This window comes from Daphnia carinata, chromosome 9 (assembly GCF_022539665.2).
Source record: "Daphnia carinata strain CSIRO-1 chromosome 9, CSIRO_AGI_Dcar_HiC_V3, whole genome shotgun sequence".
Taxonomy (NCBI): domain Eukaryota; kingdom Metazoa; phylum Arthropoda; class Branchiopoda; order Diplostraca; family Daphniidae; genus Daphnia; species Daphnia carinata.
Genome location: NC_081339.1, coordinates 1,616,904 through 1,637,933, shown reverse-complemented (window position 1 = coordinate 1,637,933; position 21,030 = coordinate 1,616,904). Strand labels below are relative to the sequence as shown.

Genomic DNA, 21,030 nt, shown 5'->3' with positions numbered 1-21,030 from the left:
GTATCGAAATTATTTATTGTAAGCGTATTTTTATTTACGTTTTTTTTCTATTGCAATTATAATAAGACGTAATTGTACCACGGAAGACCAAATGGCCTGTACCGTTAGTTAATGTTATAGATAATATTAATTAATATTAATCTTCGTTAATATCATCATGGTTTCTTTCTGTGTAAAAATCCTATGGATCCAATACTCGATTGCGCATTACAATCGGCAAAACAATTAACGGAAATAACATTTTAAGAGTAACGGATTCATATGAAAATATAACACAAAGGTGAATTTTTGTAGAATAGCATTTTCCGGGTATGGGTGGTTTGCTACTCTTTAGCAAAATGCTGCTACGCCATTAGTACAGGTGCCAAATTCACCGGCAACATCTCAGCTAAATACAATAATAGTAAATCTAAAAATGGATATAAGATTTTGAATCATACCGCTTTGCCTGTTTCTTCTAATGCTGTATTTCTATCTTACACAAGAACGAATTACGTTTAACTGTGGCTGTGTCTGTGGAATGCGCAAAAGTAAAGGCTTCTGCCACACCACACCAGAAGAGTTTCCTAAAAGGGATCAAACGGATTTCCTTGAAGACCTTACAGAAGTTTCAGCTATCGACGACGATATCGACGTAAACGATAGCGAAACGACCCTATCAGATTCTGAAACAGTGATGGTAATTGAACGTCTTCCACATCAAATCCACACTATTCTCGGTTCCAAGAAGACAAATTTAAAAATGGCTTTGGAAACCAAAAGGAGAATGGAGAAAAATAAGCCAGATAACTGCAAGCAAAAACACGGTGGCAACTTGCATATTAACATCCAGCTTGACGACAACACTGCCTCAGAAGTGTTACCGCTAGAACAAGAGAGGTGACTTCAAACGTGAGTTCTACGGACTGGCCGCGTCAACGGCCCAACCTTCAGGATCGCTTACTGAGAAACTTCAGACGCGTCGCCGCAAAACGGCGTCAAGCACCATAACCACCTGTTCATGATTCCGTACTTTACCCATTAGCGAAGCCAGTATTCCTTTTTATTATCTTACAGAGTTAGATTCCCATCAAGACCAGGAAGCTTGTAAGGAATCTAAAGCACCATAAAGTCAAACGACCGACTCTATAGTGAATTCACCAAAGTACCCTTCAGACCATGCTTTTCTAGGAGAACGGCCAAACAAAGTCCTCGTTTTCGACGAGAAAGAATTTCCCCCTATTACCGATCCAAACAAGTCATTTTTGAGCCACATGACCAATATCCTAAAGATCTTGAACGTCCTGAAATAGCAGGAAAGTTACGATCCAGCACCAAATCGTATAGGGCATCCTTGCCCCCGGTGGAAATCCAATCGGAACATACCGGCAACCGGGAGATCTGGAAAAACGAATAGTGCATGTTCAAGCACCACGACCGAAATATGTGCGTAGGGCACCTCCAATTCCAGTGATGATCCGAAAAAGACTTGATGGTCGCCAAGGAACACCAGAGATCAGCATACAGGACGATCCCGTGACACAGCAAGCAGATGCAATTGCAGGGATGCATGACAAACAAGAAAAGGTCACCGGGAGTTTTGCAACTGGCAAGGTAAAGCCGAAAAAGTAAAATAAATTTCGGAAGTTAACACATAAAATCCGCTGGTGGCTTAAGCCTAAACCAAAAGCAATGGGCTCTGATGACGAAGCCACCGCAGAACAACTATAGAGAAAAAAAACAGCCGATTCAGACGATTGAAACTGACCTCGCGTACACCACACCACCGCTTCAACGAATTGTAAGTGAATTCTGCTCGACATTGACTATGTGTGCGATACTGTATTCCAGCTGTTTCTCAGCAAACAAAAGAAGAAGGCTCTTCAGAAGAAGAACGAAATCCGAAATCCGTCCGACTCAAGTTCTTCATCAGATTCGAGCTCCTCAAGCGACGAAGAAAACTTATCCAAGAAGCTTGAGTTCTCACAAGCTAAGTCTACTAATCTAACTAAATGGGTAGTGACTGGCTTGAACGATTCTAGAGCGAAAACAGCAAGAGAGATCTACAGGCCCTAAATGGGAATGATGTCTAGCTTGCTTGTCAACCCTACATTAGACGAGGCCTTTTATATCCGTCTTAAGACAGTAAAAGGATCGTCGGCAACAAAGGCCAACGTTGATCCAATGGAGAAGATCTATAGGAATCAAACTTTAAAGATCTCTTTGAAGACCTCGTGAAGCCAGTAATGTTCATGACAAGCCGCATAAAGAAAACGATTTTGCGATTATTTCTTCATCGCAGTAATCTGCTTTCTGGGTCCTCTTTTTCTACGCATCTTTTATAGTTGCGGAATTTTTGGACTCAATGTCCGAGTCCGGTCGTGCGACGCTCAAATGCCTCATATCCTGATTGCATCGATTTGGAATCGCTATGTTTTCTTAATAATCTGAAACCATAAAGGATGCCTTTTTTTTAGTTAGTAGTTTTGTCTGTAGTTAGTTTTTCCATTTCCACAACACAGTTGATTAGTTCTCTTCTATCAGTTATTGTCTATTAAATTTCCGTTGAGTTCTGGTTCATCTCATTAAATATTCGCATGAAGTGACTATTTGTAAGGGCCTTCTCTATTCTCTGTGTACCGGACACGTCGTCTTTTCTCTTGTTACATTTCGACTTGTGCCGTCTTATACTCTCCTCTCCACGGCGTAATACGGTAAGCCCGATTTAAGTTGCTCCGTTTATTTTCCCAGTTTCCAATTTATTTTACACAATTGTCTATCAATAATTTTATTCGCTTTGCATACTAGTAGAAATATATTCGGAATTGTAAATAGCGCCTCTAAAGTTTTTCCCTTTAACTATTTGTCTTAATACCGTAAAATCATCCTTTCTCGTGGAAAATTGCTTTACAAGTCGTATAGTCTTTACCGTCTTATTCTGTTCGATGGTGTAAGCATAAAATGAAAATTTTACTGGAATCCATAATGCGGTGTCAATCACAAGATAACTAGATATGTTTTATCTTCCTGCAGTAGCTAAATATTTTTTAATTAATTTTGTTAATTTTCTAAATTAGCTGTAAAGTAGTCAGTCACCAATAAATGAAATAGGTTTTTAGTATGAAAACTACATTTTTATTATAGCATATCTTGAATTTTGAACCATACATCAGAAATGATAATTGAATTTTATTAACTTTTTAGTTTAACCTATGTGGTAAAAAAAAATATTCTAAAAATGTTAGCAGACGATATATGTAATCCGTCAGCAGGCGATATTTATCAAAATTGGAAATTTAAAAGGTAGGCTAGCTCCGTTGCCAGAGTGCAGGAAAAGGAAAACGCATGGGCAAAGTTGCGGTTGAAACAAAGTGTTCCAATTGCCCTTCGTATGGGTATTCAAGAAAATTTTTTGTTTACAGGATACAAAAAGTAGTGTTCCGGGTATAAACCAGTTCTGCGAGAAAGGGAAAACTGGTTACTGACAAGACAGTTTTAAAAATTTATGATAAAATACGAAGAAAACATTTCATGCGTGCCGCGCGAAAATCTTCTGGTAGTAAGCTGTATCTCAGGTAATCCCGAGGCCAAGCTCTATCAGGGATGTGTTAAATGATCTATTCTGTTTTTGCTTTTCAGAAAATTTGGTTAAACATGACTGAAAAACATTTCTAAAAATGAGACCGGTAATAATCCCTGTTACTTTTGCAGCAAAGAATGACACGAGAATAGATTTCATGTCAAAAACCCACTTGACAATGGAAGAGATATTCGTCCTTTTCCATAAAGCTGAAATAATAATTAAAATTTACAGTGTACATTATTTGCCTCTTAACGAGTCTTATTACAAAAATCCAAGATGTGAAAAAGCAGAAGCAATTATACAGTGCCTACCTGTGCAAAACTACACGTACGCATGTAACCGAAGAGCGAACAAAAAACGCGGCAACAACCCAACACGTAACAGCACAGTTGGTTTGACCCGAAGTAAGTAGTGAAGATGAAGTCTATGTAGCAGAAGCATTATTTTTCTGTTCCACCTATTATGTAAATCCGGCCATTCACCGCTTCTTGTGTCAAAAAGGCCTGGTTTCCCAAACAGCGATTGATTACGACTACGCGGATATAATGCAGGCACTAAGTTACCACAACAACATAGACGGTAATTTTCTTGCCACCCCTCTCTGCTACAGCGAAATCGGCAACGCCATCTTAGCGAGGAACGAGTTCTGCCATATCGACTTACTTGCGTGAAAACGAACTGGTCGCGCAGTTTGGAAATTTGGATGGAACTTTGCCGAAGCGTTGGTGATGAACGTAGTGCTACTGACATGGAGACTGTTTACAAGCGCCTCATGAGGGGTCGTTATCAATATGCTATTGATGACAAGACATTTTTTTGTACTGATGCCCCCTCTCATGAAAATGCCGCCTTCGGTCTTAGCTTCATCGTATATAGTTGTCTTGCAAGACATGTGGGCCTTGCTATTCGTACTTTTTCTATACATGCAAAACATCATGCAATGTCAGCGGGCTTCATGTCTTCATCAACTTGAAGGTGATAATTGAAGAGCAAAGAAAGTATAAAAATTATCTCGCAAAAGGTGTTTCTCGAAGGGCTGACGTGCTACTGCTGAAGACTGCTATGGAAGGTAGGAGCTCCACTTGCCAGGGGAAGTTTACGGGTATTGGAAAATGTATCTACAGTCGTGGCTAGGTCTACTGAATATCACAAAGACAAATTCGCAGCCGAAGAGGTTTGAGATATCCTAAATGCCATCGCTGTTTCCCAGAAAGTCACGATAGAGAATCAACCAAATTTGACTCTCTTGCGAATCTAAGATGAGATTTTTAAAACTATTCAACTCCATCCACTTCCGTGTGGCAACTTGAGATTTTATTCAAAATTTTTTTTAGTTAAGTTTCACTCAAAATTCCAGTGTTGCAGGTTTTGTCCTCAAATATACATTTCTGTGTACTACGCTGTTTATTTAATCAATTCATCGTAAATGGTTATGCTTCGTGTTTGTAAGTGATTACCTAATTCTAAAATCCATCTTCATCCATTCCTCCTTTCAGGAACTTGCATAACATATGCTGATTGGGGTGTATTCGAACATACAAATGCCTTGAGCAACGAGCTCTTTGTTTTCATATGATATTGTATCTTCTTTTAGTGGGTTAAAAGAAGAGGAACAATGGCAGCATGTTTTTCGAAAACTGTATACCCTAACGAGCTAGAGATCTGTTTATTATGTTTACGTTGTCAACATTACATGAACTATATACTAAAAGTTAGATCAAGCAAGGATGGCGTTATGGGATATTTTTCAATTCAAAATCAGGGTTGGAAAAAGTCAAGCAACGTAAGGCTTACATTCCATTTCAGTATTTGCACTTCGAGATTTTGAAGTTCAATAAGGCGTCTTCCAAAAATCTGTTTATTTACCTAAAAATACAAACGCGATCCAATTGTGGATAGTGGAATGTAAATAATCACCTATTTTTTAGTAGGTGTTGCGCGTCCTTTAGTTTTATGCAGACGTCATGCATCAGGTGTGTTCACGCACGTTATACACAGTGCTTAGGTAAATGTTAATTTTCCCATACATGGAGATGCTGAAGAAGATTGGTTCTGCCGGTTCTTCCCAGTTCGGTCTGTTGAAAATGTTGAATTTAGTTTCGCTGTGCTGAATGACAGCACTGGCGGGGGACCTATTCGACCCTCTAAATCACCTCATTCATTCCGAAAAGCTGTTGAATAAAGGAATATAATCTCCTTGTGTTTGATTGTACTTGATGAGTTGCCCGAAAAATTTCCGCGTTGAACAGTATTGCAATTGAAATAAATTTTAAGGACCATGGTTACTAAAAAAGCTAACATTTAAACGTTTATTTGATCTGAATATTACAGGTAAAAAGTTTAAATATAATAGTGTTTGCCTAGGAATAAGGCCACCTTTTAAACATGAAGCAAATGGTGGGAATGAATAAAACAAAAAGTAAACATAAATTTTAAATGTCAATACTTATCAAACATACAAAGAAAGAGTGAATTCCGCTGTTTATATATTCAATTGCCCAGGCCGCGTGAGAAAAATACAACTGCCAAGGAACAGTTTGCTACGTATAATGAAGCCATTGAGTTTCGATCATCGTAATGTTGGGTTAGCCCCTCCAAAGAGCTGAAATACTAAAGAGCAGTCCTTCACGGAAGATGATATCTCCACCCCCAAAGGACAGTCACGACATAAAAGAAATACAACTGTCCAGATTTATTGAACTTCCCCTGATTGACTTTTGATAGATGAAGCTTGGTTTTCATTATCAACATTCATAAAGTAGAGCCAGAGATTAAAGAACAGTTAATTCATTGATTACAAGTTGCCCTCGATTCAGGTGGCTAAGACATCCATCTAGAATGTATTCCTGAATCACAGCGTTAACAACAAACCCATTTCAAGCTTAGAAGAACACAGCACAAAGATCCTTAAGACCTGTTGTGTAAGTCTCTTCTTATCCTTATATTCGTCCTTCAACAGGTGTCGCATTGTGATGCATCACAGAACAGGTCGTCTGCCAACAATAATCAATAATATCTGTACTCTATGAAGCAACAAGGAAAAGGGAGGAGCCTGTGTCAGTCACGCTATGCATTTGCTGTGATTGGCTGGCGAGCGGACTACCTGAAATAGCGTTCAGACCGCCGCTGGCTGCAGTCAATCGGCGGGATGGGGATTGGAAGGCTAGAATGTGGATGGCAATGTGGATTTAGGCAATTTTTCAGCCTTGAGCTTTGCGTAAAACGGGTGAGCAACAGCACGTAAGCCGACGGGCAGAGATGGCAGGTATGTAATATAGTAAATAAAAAGAGGCGTTACGGACAAAAACTCTGGGGTCGCGGGCGGACAGATGCAACGAATTGGTTGACGGCCAACTACTATAGACAGTTTTGCAGGCAGTAAGTGGGTCGACATGCAGAGGCAAAGAGTGGGTGGCCGGACAACTACAGCGGGCGTTTTGATGGGCTGAGATCGTGTGGGAAAGACGGGCAAAAGCAATGAAATGGTCAATGGGCCCCTACAGAAGGCATTTTTGCAGGCAGAGAGTGGGTTGATGGGCAGAGTGTGGGTTTACGGACAGAGAACCCACAAAACAATTGAAAGCCACAAGTCATCCTTAATCCGTCCCATTAGGACAACCAGGATGTGCCTAATATAGGCGCGAATATAGATGTACGGTAGCCACGTTTGTTGCCTAGGAAATCACTATATCTGTTCTTGACGTCTTTAGCCCCACATTTGGTCAAGTTCTATGTTGCCAGTTTTGGCATACATGTAATTCAAACGTAGAACGTTCAAACTTTATACTTTACAACTAAACTGGTAAGTAAGTTGATACTGTAAATTTTATTGAAATGAGGGAGTTAGAACAATATTTTTTATTTAGCATAAAAATATTATCTCAAATAATTCATTTTCTTAAAAAATTTACTAATCATACTTTAACGTTTACATAATATACGTTTACGTTTAATTACTTTTGAAGGATCGAGGGTCTAACTTAATTTCGACTTTAACTTTATGTTTGAAAAAAAAAATTTTGTCACCTGTTGTCGGAAAAAAACGTATTTTTCTATGTTTCTATTGTATTGTTTGAAAATAATGATATTTAATAGTATAGAATGGTCCAGTGGAATGAGCGTCCGACTGTGATGCGGGAGACCCGTGTTCGATACAAGCCACAGCCACATCTTTTAAAATTATATTATTAAGCGGTCCAAAAGTGGTAAAAAGACGCACTCGGGCTCCGTTCTGCCGGACATCTAGATGTGCAGAAGGCAGCCAAAACACGTCATTTAAGAATTACGCCGCGTCTTATTGACGTCCTAGTAGTCCAGTGAGGACCAAAAATGGTTATCTAAAGGACAGCAGTGTGCTGTGTGGGAAGGAGTCGGCGGGAATTTCAACTGGTTTCTTGGCAGGCAGAGAAAGTAAGGATATGGATGGGCAGAAACAGTAAGTGGGTTGGCGGACAAGAAAGGGAAACTCTTGATTTGTAAAAAGAATTAAAAGTAGACGGACGAAAATATGGCGTGGATCGATCTTCTGAAAAATAACGTTAAAATACGCTAGCGCCGCCTAATCCCCGGTCCTGGACAGGCCCAAAGTTACTAGTAAAACCAATAATCATCATCAAAAGAATGTTCATATAAAGATACTAAATTTTTACTGGAGCATCAGCCGACGACAAAACCATCGCAACACATGAGGCAATATCGGCATAATCATGGATCACGAATTCATTACTGAGAATCGGAGGGGTTTTTGACAAAGTTTTGCGCGGCTTCACAACCAACCTTATTTAAAAGCTTCTTAACTCCGTTAGGTTAATTTGATGGTTAAGGGTAGCTATGATAGGAGACTAACATGGGGTTCATTATTCAATGCCTTCCACGTCCCATTTCCACATTTGAAAGGTGAACGCTATGCGCCAACTATTGGAAAACGCCCATCCTTTCCTTTCAGATTGAGCATTGTAGTCAGTTTTTTGAAAATGATGATTTAACAAGTAAGTATTATAAATAATAATTTTCAATCAAAATTTTATTTTTAAAATTAAAAAAAAATACATGAATAGATTTTTTTTACGTTGTAGAAAACGTGTTAGTTTGGACTTTAGCCTGAACATTGGGTTGTTACTCATAGCAACGAATAGCCTCGTATAAATAACATGATCTTGAACGCTTCGATTACCACTTTTCTATTCACATCACTTATTTGAAAGCGAACATCTTTGATAGACTGGAGATAAGTCACAGCGGTGCTCAGAACAGGTTTCTGTCTCGGAAACTCTCAACTGCTACAGTCGAAGATCTTAAAAATAAAGCGTTCAGGTATAGTTGTGTAAAGCATCTTCCCGTGTGGGAAGACTTTACTGTATTAAGACAATAGGAAAAAGTAACGAGCTCGGAGGCGTATTTCCCACAATGATGGATTTGTTATTCTAGTTTAAGCATACTACAAGAAGCAAGAACATAGAAAGAAATAAAGATACAGTAGGAAAACTAAAAAAAGAAACAGAGACAATTGTAACCAAGTCTTACCGTGATAACACGAGTAGGTAGCGGAAGGAAAACGACACGGGAGCGAACGATATAACCTCCCGCTCACGAAGTCAACACACAATCAAATAGATGAAACAAGTGTTAAGAAAAGGGCAAATGCACTGCCCAAGAATAACTAGGTACGAACACATGCAAATTAAATCAATTTAGGCAAATAAGGTTCACACTAAAGAGTACAGTTTACTACACAATACTACTAACCAAAGATAAGCGCAACAAGAATAAATTCGGGCGACTACTTTACTCAGATGCAAGTTCTTGTCTGATCTTTCCCATCTTTTGGGTTCACGATTAAACTTTGCATATTGGCAAATTGGCACGATTGGGAGGTGCTTGTAGACTTCACGCGTGCAGCCAATCAAGGGATGCGTCCAGCGTGGCGTGATATTGGTGACGTACAGACTGCATGAGTCAGTTAACAAGTGTTTATCTGAGTCACCCTCGTTGCGTACATGGTGTTGCAATTGACATGTTTTATACTAACTAATTATTAAAGATACTACAGAAAAGGAATATAGTTGAAGACGTATATTGGCTTCGTTACAGTGCGTTAAGTTGCAACAACACAGAACCCAATCCTTACACCATGTCTTGTTTACCGGAAAGGCGTGAATATCTAAAGTAGCATTGAAATCAGGGAGGTGGAATCAAAACAAGAAATAGCATATATACTGAAATAGAGAAAGAAGAAACTGGGTGAAAAGAAAATCCTTGAAAGTGATGGGAAAAGTCTGTAAATATCTGCATTCATCTTGCTGTTACTTTTAAGTAAATTGAATTTTTCTTTTTGAAAATTACTGTGCAAGAAAAATAAGAAATGGAAAAGCAGCTCAAATAGGATCATGAATTAGAAATTAGGAAATTTCTGTATGAGAAATGGAAAAAAGAAAAGCATTACCAAGAGCTGGTGAAACAAGCCCAACAATACAGGGCTGCAAAGCAGCTTGAGATACTGGAAGAGCGAAAATTGGATGACATGTAACTGCAAGAAGTTCTCATGGCTGAACTGAGAAGCGAGCAACAGTAAGCGGAATCAGCTGTTTTCAGAGAAAGTTATCCAAAAACAAAATTTTTTTAATTCCAGGGAGCGAGAAGATTGAGAGCACAAGAAGCGTCGCCTTGCAGAAGAATTAAACATTGTATCAGATTGCAGAATCAATAAAGCGCTATCCAGAAGTTTATTGAAATGGAGGAAGATAATTAATTGAAGAATGCTAGCTCTAACGACGTTGATTGCGTCAAATGCAGCAGCAACAAAGGAAAGAGAAAGTCGAAAAACGTGCTTCTATCCCCCATCGGCTTCAAAAAGCTGTGGAAGTCGAAGAGGTACATAATAAACACGTGATAAATAACAGGTCATTAAAAAAAAAATTTCAATGAAATTTACTTAGCGCCGGCGCCGTGAAAGAGAAGAGTTATGGATCACATACGGCTGTGAAGAGAAGGAAGAGTTGGAAACTAAAAAAGCTGAAGAACTAGAGAAGATGACTCAAGCCTAACGAATCAAATGGAATTAAGATATGGCTGAACGATTGCGCCAACTTGAACTTAAAAAGAAAGTGCAGAAAGAAGAAGAGCTTAACAAACATTTATGGGTACACATACTCGTGATTCCCTAATAGCTAATACCTAGCAAAATGGGCTTCATACGATTCGAATTTTCCTGATAGATGCTGGAGCAAGCCGCGCTGGAGGAAAAGGCCGAACGAGAGGTCGCTGAACGAAGACACAAGGATCTAACGCAATTGCAGAAAGGGCAGGCCTTACTCGAAGAGCGACGTCAGCTGAAGAAATAGAAATTCGTTGAGAAGAAGGAAGAACGACGCATGGAAGAATTGCGTCAACAGGCCGAGGACGAAGCAACCGCACAGGAAAGAAGAAGAATCTTGGAGCAACACGCTCCGCTTTTCATTGGTTTCTTGCCACCTGGTCTGTTCCGGAACATGACAGAGATGAATTCACTACCAGAAAATATTCAGGCCCAGTTCCGCCTGCACGTTCCGATTCAAGACGATCCAGATTTATGGTAAAATGGCAACTATTCTGCTTTACTTTCCAGAAAATACTAATGTCTATGTGATAGTTTTTTCGGTTTGCACCGTTCCCCTCACCATTTTCCACAGTTAACATCTTTTCTTAATATATTTTGAATTTGTTTACTTATCTGGCATAGTTGTAGTCTTTGTATATCGTCTTCGTGCGGTTCGGACTTTTTGCTTGTTAGGCCTCAACATCGGCCTCGCATTACCTTTAACTACATGCATAATGCAAATCGAATTATTTTTATTTGTCATCGACCTTTGTCACTCCGCGAGTGTGTTAAAGTCACTCCGCAAGTTATTCCACCGAAAGATTTCTTTGCAATAAAAACTTTTTCCCCTATTGCAACGAAACATTCGGTGCAATAGGGAAAAAAACTCTTATTGCACCGAAAGATTTCGTTGCAATAGGGGAAAAGGCCATTATTACAACGAAATATTTCGGTGCAATAGATTCTACCGTCTAGGTAGAAAAAGAATGATTTGGTAAAAACTTTCTATACCACTAAAGTTGAATTTTTAGTATTTCAGTGGTAAAATTCAGCAAAGGAAGTGACTAACCTTAACGTGCATTTCGGCACTAATTGGAGCGTCGCACTTTAACGACAAATTACTCTTTACAGTGTTCTCATGGCTGTTGCAAACCGTGTGGCATTCGATGCAAAGCAGAAAAATATCGTGACTTTTGTGGAATTGGTAAACAGAAAAAAAAGTTTGATGTGAAATAATTCAATACCTTCAAGTGGTCGGGAAAATGTTTTCGATACTCATGACGAACAATGTTTTTTCCAAGAAACGGCTCCTATTGACCACACACAACACAATTGTTAACTTTGTCAGTGAGATAATATCGATCGTATTCTGACGATGGTCCTCCAGACGGTTCAAATTTCAAACGGACTGCCATTGGGTTCTCGCAAACCACTTCACCTCGGCGTTTTGCAAAGTACCCACAAGCAGATGTGTAATTATTGATTCATTTTGTTTACATTTTTAATGGACTATGAATGTTTTTCTTCTTATCACATTGCTTTCTTGTAGTCACAAGTGCAAAGCTGTTGCCCCTCAGCCGCCACTCTGGTTATAACTTTGTTTGATAACAATTTCTCAAATCTGGCAACGCTTTGGGGGATGTTTTTTTTTGAGTTTGGTACTAGCGGTGTGATATCATCTGTCCAGCCGTCTATCCACGTGTAACTCGTCGAAAAAGACCATGGAAACTGAAAGCCATTGCGATTTGGTAGAGGTTGCTGAGACTTCGGATGAAACAAAAATAACCTTTGTCGAATTGGTAATTAAGAAACATCTGAAAGTCTGAATATTGCTAAAGCTCGCTAGAACATTCCCTGTTTCTTGCTGGTAGGGTTTAAGGGCTGAACTAGAAGAAGCTTGCAGGTTGCTGAAATGGACGGAACCAACCCCTATTCAAAGAGAGGCGATACCGTTAGCACTCCAAGGTTTACTTCTGCTACTGAAATTTGTTTAGAGACTAATAATTTTTAACATAGTGATAAATAGGTAGGGATGTTATAGGACTTGCTGAGACAGGATCGGGAAAAACAGGGTGAGTTATCTATTTATCTAAGTGTGATATGCTTTCCCCCTTATTTGTAACGAGCTATAGTAAAAGAAACATATATTTACAGAGCATTCACTTTGCCAATGTTAAATTCATTACTGGCGCATCCACAACGATTGTTTGGCCTTATATTAACACCTACCAGAGAATTGGCTTTTCAGATTTCTGAACAAATTGAAGCATTGGGTATTCAATCAATATCTATACATTTTCAACTTTAATGTCTTTTAAACCTGATACCGTTCTAGGCTCTTCCATTGGAGTGAAATGTGCTGTCATTGTCGGAGGGATTGATATGATGAGCCAATCCCTAATGCTAGCAAAAAAGCCTCACATAGTCATAGCAACCCCTGGCCGGTTGGTAGACCATTTAGAGAACACCAAGGGTTTCAATTTGAAATCTTTAAAATATTTGGTCATGGATGAAGCTGATCGAATTTTGAACATGGATTTTGAGCAAGAAGTTGACAAAATACTGAAATCTATTCCTAGAGAAAGAAGAACTCTGCTGTTTTCTGCTACTATGACAAGCAAAGTACAAAAGCTTCAGAGAGCATCCCTAGTGAATCCTGTGAGAGTTCAGATTTCTTCAAAGTATCAAACAGTTGACAAGCTTTTGCAATACTATGTTTTTATTCCCCTGAAGATGAAAGGTAGAATGTGTGAAAATGTCTTATGTATCTTTATTGATTTGTTAAAATCTTTAGATGTTTATTTGGTCCATCTTCTGAACGAGGCAGCAGGACACTCCGTTATGGTATTTTGCTCTACTTGCAGTGGTACGTTACGTACGTCTCTGCTCTTGCGAGCATTAGGCATTTCTGCTGTACCTCTACATGGACAAATGACCCAAAACAAACGATTAGCTGCTTTAAATAAATTTAAAGCCCGGAACAGAGGTGTTTTACTTGCGACTGATGTCGCTAGCCGGTAGGTCGTTAAATCTTGTTAAATTGGTGTGATTCTCAAATAACTGTTTTTATATTAACTTTAGAGGGTTGGATATTCCTCATGTCGATTGGGTTATAAACTATGATATTCCTACACATTCAAAGGTTTTTATAATGCTTGTCCTTACCTAATTTGCACTCTAAAATCATTTTTTTAAAAACAGGATTACATACACAGAGTTGGTCGAACAGCAAGAGCTGGCAGGAGTGGGAAAGCCATATCTTTTGTCACTCAGTATGATGTAGAACTCTATCAACGTATTGAACATTTACTTGGTAAAAAGCTGCCATTGTATGGTTTGGAAGAGAGTGATGTAATGAGTCTCCAGGAGCGGGTTGCAGAAGCACAGCGCGTAGCAAAGATGGTAATTTATTTTCTGGGGTATCATTTTGTTTATTATATACATAAGTACTTAATTACTTTGCACTGCAGGATCTGCGAGAATTGGAAGACAAAGGTCAAGGCGGTGTACGAGGAGGCAGGAAAAAGAAAACATTTGATGATGGAAACGATGATACAGAAATGTCTAGTGGCGTCCGTAAGAGAGTTCGTAATTCAGGATCAAGTGGAAGGAAAAGATAAAATGTATGTAAAATTCCAGGAAATACATTTTTTTTACAGTTTTCTGGTTCACAAACTTGAACAGCTAAAACCCTATTCATAGTATGATCCGAGGGTACGGTATGAAATGTGACAGAAGCAATCCAACCCTTCCCACGGGACGAGTATCGCGAAACACGAATTAGTCGCAATACCTGCGTGATTGTGATATTACACGTGGTTTCCTCAATAGGCTCGCTAATTGAAAGCTTGGTTTCATTCAGACAAGAAATTACATGCAGCGATCCACTGATAAGATTGAAGGTGTTGCCACTAATTACTCTATACTGCGATTGTTGAAAAAGGAAGATTTAGGCAACTGTTAGTTGTGGTTTTCCGACAAATTTCTGTTGGCAAGTGAAAATTTCTTCTTCGTTTCGAAGTTCTAAACGGGTTTACGAGGGAAGATCGAAAAACACAAATTTTTCACTCTTCCTGAAAGTACGTAATTAAATTTCTTTAAAAATTGCAAAGGCCTCTTTGTAAGATCCTTGAATTAAAATAAACCATGTGACAAATGCTTCCATAGAAGGATTATATTAGTTAACCAGATTCCATATGAATTCTTGGAGATACACAAAATGGCGGTTGAGAGAAAACTCCCGTTAATTTCATGAAAAGGCAAACCGATTAAAGGCAGTCGACTGAACAAGTCTTACACAAACGCCGAATCTTGTAATTGGAGACCACCATGGCTCTCGCTTCCAATATGTCATCATTTAATATGAGTACATGGAGCCAACAAAAATAAGTTCCATGATGGTACAGAGCAATTATGAAGACATGAAGCCAGATAGTTAAACAACTAAGTCTAGCGGTAGAAACGATTGTTTCATTTTATAGGAATAGGCGAATTTAATTAGTTGCAGCTGGAATGCTTGAGAAATTATCCTTGATACTATAATATTATTCTAAAAGAAGGTACTGGAATGCAGTAAAACCGACACCATCGAATATTGACAAACAATTAGCTGCTCCGTTCCAGTAAACTTGATTCGCATTAACGTATCAGAACGCTTTTGGCAGTAGTACTCAACTTGGCGTACATACTAACCTACCACGTTGAAACACTTCACTTTTTAATTTGCTGCCTTTGTTTCTGCTGCCGAATTATCCCCGAGTGGAACCGTTGAGATATTCTGCAATACGAGAAACTTCATAAATATCTTACAAAAACATATCTTTCGAACTACATGTGAGGTTAGCGATTTAGGGACGCAAAATTTCTCTACAGCATTAAAATTTTTCTTTTTCGATAAAAAAAAAACATGTAGATAACATTAAACTGACATCCTTAATAATTTTGACGGCAAATTAAACTATGAATTTACCTCCGTGCATAGCGTATCTGATTTTTCATTTGAAGCAGAAGCGCAATGGTCTTGGAAATCCTTTTGGCTGTCTAGCCGAGAGTCCACTTGAACTGAACAAACTGATGACAGTTGACGGATGGAATGTGATTTTTCTATTGAGATTGCTAGAGCAAATTTAATTCAAATTACTTTTATGCCCAGTGAGAAGGTAACGGTTCAAAGGTGGGAAACTAGCCCACACCAATGACGGCTTCTTCCATGATAATGATGATACTGTGCCTCAAGCTTTATACAATAGATCTGATCGCATAGACTCGACTAATCAAAGAATTCGAAAATGTATACCTTCTATTGGCGAGACTTACCGCTAGATATAGTAGAAACTTCCTCAGATTTCACAATGGATATTTCTGTTTTTAATTCCTCAATGCGAGTTTCAGTTGTACGTTCCGTGATTCTACACTCTTCCAAACTAAGACTTAAAAAAAAAGGTATTGAAATGAGACGAGTAGGAACTAATGGACATAAGAGATAGTAGAAGTAAACACTTACATAACATGGTCTTTAACAGAATCCACCGTCATATCCCCAAAGCTTGTTTCCGGTTCAACACTTACGATAGTTGAATTGTTCGTTTCGCTGTTGGAGTTATTTTTATCATTCTCTCGATCTTCATTTGGATTACTCGTGTTCGAAACAACTGAAATGTCCGTTAATTCTGATCCGATAACTTCGAGTTTTTCTTCCTTAGATGCACTGCTTCTAATCACTGAATGAGAGCTTGATTCCGTAGTGTCCGTGTTCGTCTTCAGTCCAGTCACTTGACATTTTAGCTGCAAACAGTTGCGGGCACTCAAAGCAACTCGTTGTAATTCACTTGAAGATAACATATAAAAGGCTTCTCCTTGGTGTGTTAGAACAACAGTACTCGTCGCACTGTGAGTTAAGAAAATTCATAAAGGAAAAGAGAAGTAAACCAAAATTGTTTCTTACTGTATATCCTCTTTTCTTATGGCCTGAGCATTCATTTGCCGACGAAGATCAGGAAGGCTTAAAATATGGAAATCTCCTTGATTGGAAAGGCATACCAGGCAATTTTCTTCATAGGACGAATCAGAACGAGCAGTAAAGGGAATAACAGCGACGCGCCTAACCTTACAACCTGTGTAGGCCGTTAACTTGTACTTTCCATATGGTCGCAAGTTTGGAAGAGTAAAAACCTTGAATCGAAACAACATTATGAAATAACAAAAAGTACTTTTTTTGTTTCATTGCAGTTACTTTAAATTGTTCCTCTGATGAAATCACCACGCGATGTGGAGGAGACGATTCCGAAACGGATTTGCCTCCTGCATATTCAAATGATTCACCTAAAGCTGAAAAGGACGCATCTATTATGTTGATCGAGACTACAGGTGCTCGGTGTTTCAGCTGAATTTCTTTTGCAAGTTGTGCATAGACTGGCTCCACTTCTCGTCTATTTCCTGAAATTTTTAAAGAAAAAAAATTACAAACTGGAAGAAACGCACGCAGGGAGTGAGCAATACCGGTGTGTACGTTGAGAGTGAAAACGTAGATGGCTCCGCTATTCGTTCCAGCCCAAAGAGTTGCGGTTGCATTTGATGATTGACTGATTACGAAGGTTTTGGCGAGAAGTAAACAGCGTACCATGCTGCCCATTCCATCATCTAGTACAACATTTCTTGCTTCAATCTGTCTCTCAACAGGGCGAACTTCAGCAGCTATTGAAGGACCCGCATTGTTGACAGAATTATCTTCCAGTTTGGGAAAAGGTGATGTAGGAGCACCCTTTGGGCCAGCCGAGGGACGCTGGCTACGTCCTTTACGCAGTCGCCTAAATGATTCTCTTAGGGACTTTTTGAAAGACTTCCGTCGTGACATAGGTTGATCTCCAGTTCCGGAAACATCATTCGGATTGAGGGTGCACTTTGCAACTACCTCTTTTTTCAGAAACTAAACAAAATGCATTATGCACCCGCTGTTTAGTTTGATGCAATGATAAGACATACTATGTCATAAAGAGTTAGTCCATGGGCAGTTCCAACAGCTAAGACGGACCATTCTGCATTTAACGCTAACGCTGTAACTGCTGCGGGAGGATGAAGTTGAAGAATGGAGGTTGGCTGAAAGCCAGCCTTAAACAATTGGACCCCTTTCCGTGCTATTAATTTATCGTGTCCTTTCCACACAAAATTATCTCGATCCGAAACGATGTTAACGAGTGTTACCTGCAACAATGAAATAACGTTAGCGAAAAGGAGCAATGGAATTAAATAATTAACGTATCATGTCTTTTTGGTATGGCAGCTGCTAAGGTTCACTTATTTATCAATTTTAAGTACCGGAACTTCTTTTTCGCTTTGATTGTCTGAAAGCGTGGCAACAATAACTTGACCAGCAGTCCCTGCAACTGTTAGGGTTCCGGTGACAGGGCATAGGCACAATTTCTTTACAGCTAATCGAGGGTCGTCAGAGTATGGATCGAACACTCCAATCTGAAAAAGAATAATGAAAAAGTTATGAAAACAGAGGGTATTAAGGAAGTTACTACTTAATTGGTAGATTAGTAAAACGAACTGATAAAAATTTGTTGGTATTTAAAATATCCCTATTGCCATAATTGCCAATTGTACTTAATTAAATTAATTACTTAATTGGCAGACTAGTAAAGCGAACTGATAAAAATTTGTTGGTTTTAAATTTAAGAGAAAAAACAAAAACAAAAACTAGCATTAGGAAAAGACAAAAAAAAAAGCATATTCAGCCATCATAAGCCTAACCGAAAAAAACGATATCTAAGAAAACTTAGGGATTTAAAGGGGAAGAAAGTTCAACATATCTAACACACTAACATCAAATTTTTGTCCTTTACCTTCCGAAAAGGGGGCCACTCCTCTTCATCTATTTCATCTGGATCATTTTCAAGTGTACAATCTAAATCGTCATTTGCGAAACACGATGACGTCGAAAATTTAGAGATTTGACAGAGCGAGGCAGTGCTAGCATCCCAAAAACGAACAGAGCCATCCTAAGCACAAAATTAGTTTAAAAAAAAAGAATAAACACATTGAACGAACCAACTGCTAACATACCTCATGTCCGGTAAGAAGTAATATTCGTTGAGACGTTAAATCAGTTTGTTCATTGACCGATTCTCCCCCATTTATTGGCCACTTTCGGGTGCTTAACTTCGAGGACGATGTTATACCCTGTGGGTTTGATATGATTTTTGCGTATAACTCCGGTGTTACTGTAACCACAGTTTGTGCTGTCACTGCACTGCAATGCAGAGAGGCCAAATAAGGCAACGAGAATGACGGCCACCCAGGGGTTATCAAGTCAATCACGATTAACTCTTCTTCAGCTAGCACTACAAGAGCTTCTGCCTGGCTTGACGCAGCTTCATTGATCAAACAGAAATCCACCACTTTTGAAGTAAAATCATAAGTAACATGGCTACTTTCTCCTTTCACAACGGATACTGTAAAACGATCGCCATAACTGGCTCGTGGCATTCCACCACCAAAAGCAAAGATCCCACAATCCTCCCTTAAAAACAAATAAAATTATTATTACGAGTAAATTATTGCTATATCTACTAAAAATATCATTCTAAGCGCGAAACTAGAAAAAAAGGTTAAGCCAAGACATAGTAAGCTATTTAATGAGTAGACAATATTTGGTAGTACAACTGAAATTTTTGAAACTTACATATCTGTATCCTTCCAGAAAATTTTTGTAATAGCCTTGCATCCAGCAGGGCCATAAGGTGATGTAATATTAGGTTCTTTCTTTACTAGCATCTCAGTTTCTCCTTGCTCAAGAACCCACGTCATGTAGGATCCATCATTATGAGCTGATACAAATTTCTGACCATTGGGATACCAGCTTGCACTTTCCAATTGTTGAGAAGCAACAAATGTCTGGATATTTTTGACAATAAATGAATTGGTTATTAAAATATGTTTAAACAAATACTTGGTCAGCACAAAGTGTTTTGCGATTCCATAATACAAGTAATCCGCGTGTGTAACCAATAAGTATATGATCTGGACTGTTAGGCTGCTCTATGACGCATTCAACAGCTCCAGGATTCACTTTGAAATCTTCTGTAACACTGTTAAAATATGAAACCAAAAACCTTTTTGTACAATTCGTATGAGGCAAATATGAAGTGCATTTATAATATACACTTACTTCTGCATTACAACGTCAAGATATATAACAGAATCCGTCATTTCTAGCTGGAGCAAATCCATGACATAAATGTTGCCATTTTCTGTTCCAATTAACAAATTTTCTCCACTCGATTCCACACAGCATGCTGAAATCTTTTTTAACCTACAGAGAAAAAGAAATTTAATGTTAAACCCAAAATTTAAAAAAATCAATAACTTTCTATGTAATATACAGATCTGACAAAACCATACTTTCCCTCCAATGATTGAGTGTGGATGCATTTTAGAGAAGGACTACCATCTGTAGATATTTCCCAAAGTTGAAGTGAATTGTCTTCACAAACTGCAATAACCCGCCCCTATAGAAGATACTACTGTTGAACAATTGTAAATTTTTTGTTTATTTAAACTTACACGGCCAGGGACAAAATGTAAACTGCAAATAATTTTATCCTTTGGTAGCTGTCCATAAAATTCCACTCCAGGAGCTCCAAAACTGGTACATCCAATTAAGGGTGTGGTTTTGTAGGAAAAAAATAATAAAACAAATATAAATCATACTTTTCATCTATAAGTTTTATTAAAATAAAATCCTACATTTTTATGGCGCCTGTTCTTGTAGCAACACATAGTAGCCGTAATACAGGATCCCATGCTAAAGAAGTGGGCTTACTTGGAAAACCATGTTGTGCCGTCTATGTCATCAAATAACAGACATTAACAATCCCTTATACCATGCCTAAATGATTAAGCATAAAATACCTTTTGGAATTGAAAAAGTTCTTTTTGTATTTTCAACCTTTCAGCAGATTGATGTGAACCTTTACCCCAGAAGAATTTGAACATTTTTCCAGTAGGCTGTAATAAAAAAATGAGCTTCCCATAACACTACTGACAAAAGTGTACGTAACTATCCATAACAACCAAATGATACTGACCTATGTCGAAAATTCACGAAATAAAATCCCTACTATGATCGAAATCAGATAATACAAAAATATTGATATAGAAAACGAAACAGTAGAGAAAGCAAAAAAAACCGTGGAAGGTTACAGTTACAATAAACACAGCGAAATCGTACCGAATAACAACTGACAGCTTTTCCTTTGGTTGTGCCGGACTAGACGCAGATGGCGTCCTTGTGGTTCTTTTTCCTCTTGTATTCACTTCTACCGACATGACAAGTGCAGTACGCGAGCCAGCGGCAACGGGAGAAATCGCCTCGCCGTTTGTTTTCCCCAAG

At 38.6% G+C, this 21,030-nt stretch overlaps 2 protein-coding genes and 1 pseudogene across 4 annotated transcripts; 2 read left to right on the top strand and 1 right to left on the bottom strand.

Moving 5' to 3' along the window:
- Nucleotides 1-520: 520 nt before the first annotated feature.
- LOC130688541 (meiosis-specific nuclear structural protein 1-like) lies at nt 521-11,136 on the top strand (annotated as a pseudogene).
- A 1,162-nt stretch (nt 11,137-12,298) lies between these two features.
- LOC130689144 (ATP-dependent RNA helicase DDX47-like) lies at nt 12,299-14,298 on the top strand. The gene is made up of 9 exons (XM_057512169.2): nt 12,299-12,436; nt 12,509-12,602; nt 12,664-12,709; nt 12,792-12,910; nt 12,973-13,377; nt 13,432-13,654; nt 13,719-13,779; nt 13,839-14,039; nt 14,108-14,298. The coding sequence occupies exons 1-9, from the start codon at nt 12,359-12,361 to the stop codon at nt 14,255-14,257; spliced, it is 1,377 nt and encodes a 458-aa protein (XP_057368152.1). The 5' UTR covers nt 12,299-12,358; the 3' UTR covers nt 14,258-14,298.
- A 495-nt stretch (nt 14,299-14,793) lies between these two features.
- On the bottom strand, nt 14,794-21,018 carry LOC130689125 (lethal(2) giant larvae protein homolog 1-like). 3 transcript variants are annotated; one of them, XM_057512142.2, is made up of 20 exons: nt 20,869-21,018; nt 20,726-20,757; nt 20,550-20,645; nt 20,385-20,482; nt 20,202-20,283; nt 20,040-20,146; nt 19,807-19,950; nt 19,588-19,750; nt 19,321-19,532; nt 18,702-19,158; nt 18,482-18,637; nt 17,952-18,104; nt 17,619-17,837; nt 17,136-17,562; nt 16,870-17,072; nt 16,582-16,808; nt 16,141-16,524; nt 15,954-16,066; nt 15,607-15,752; nt 14,794-15,414 (listed from the first exon to the last, which is right to left on the bottom strand). In XM_057512142.2, the coding sequence occupies exons 3-20, from the start codon at nt 20,631-20,633 to the stop codon at nt 15,355-15,357; spliced, it is 3,435 nt and encodes a 1,144-aa protein (XP_057368125.1). In that variant the 5' UTR covers nt 20,634-20,645; nt 20,726-20,757; nt 20,869-21,018; the 3' UTR covers nt 14,794-15,354. The 3 variants fall into 3 exon arrangements, with proteins under 3 accessions (XP_057368125.1, XP_057368124.1, XP_057368127.1); XM_057512141.2 differs by lacking the exon at nt 20,869-21,018 and having other exon boundaries at nt 20,726-20,843; XM_057512144.2 differs by lacking the exons at nt 20,726-20,757; nt 20,869-21,018 and having other exon boundaries at nt 19,588-19,726; nt 20,550-20,707.
- Nucleotides 21,019-21,030: the final 12 nt, after the last annotated feature.

Bases quoted from the DNA above. Each gene is read 5' to 3' on its own strand.
- LOC130689144 (XM_057512169.2), top strand. From the start codon at position 12,359: ATGGAAACTGAAAGCCATTGCGATTTGGTAGAGGTTGCTGAGACTTCG. The intron at 12,437-12,508 runs GTAATTAAGAAA...TCTTGCTGGTAG, and splicing joins AAATAACCTTTGTCGAATTG to GGTTTAAGGGCTGAACTAGA. The intron at 13,378-13,431 runs GTAGAATGTGTG...TAAAATCTTTAG, and splicing joins TATTCCCCTGAAGATGAAAG to ATGTTTATTTGGTCCATCTT.
- LOC130689125 (XM_057512142.2), bottom strand. From the start codon at position 20,633: ATGTTCAAATTCTTCTGGGGTAAAGGTTCACATCAATCTGCTGAAAGG. The intron at 20,284-20,384 runs GTAGGATTTTAT...TGGATGTACCAG, and splicing joins AGAACAGGCGCCATAAAAAT to TTTTGGAGCTCCTGGAGTGG. The intron at 19,751-19,806 runs GTAAGTGTATAT...TTGTACAAAAAG, and splicing joins CTTGACGTTGTAATGCAGAA to GTTTTTGGTTTCATATTTTA.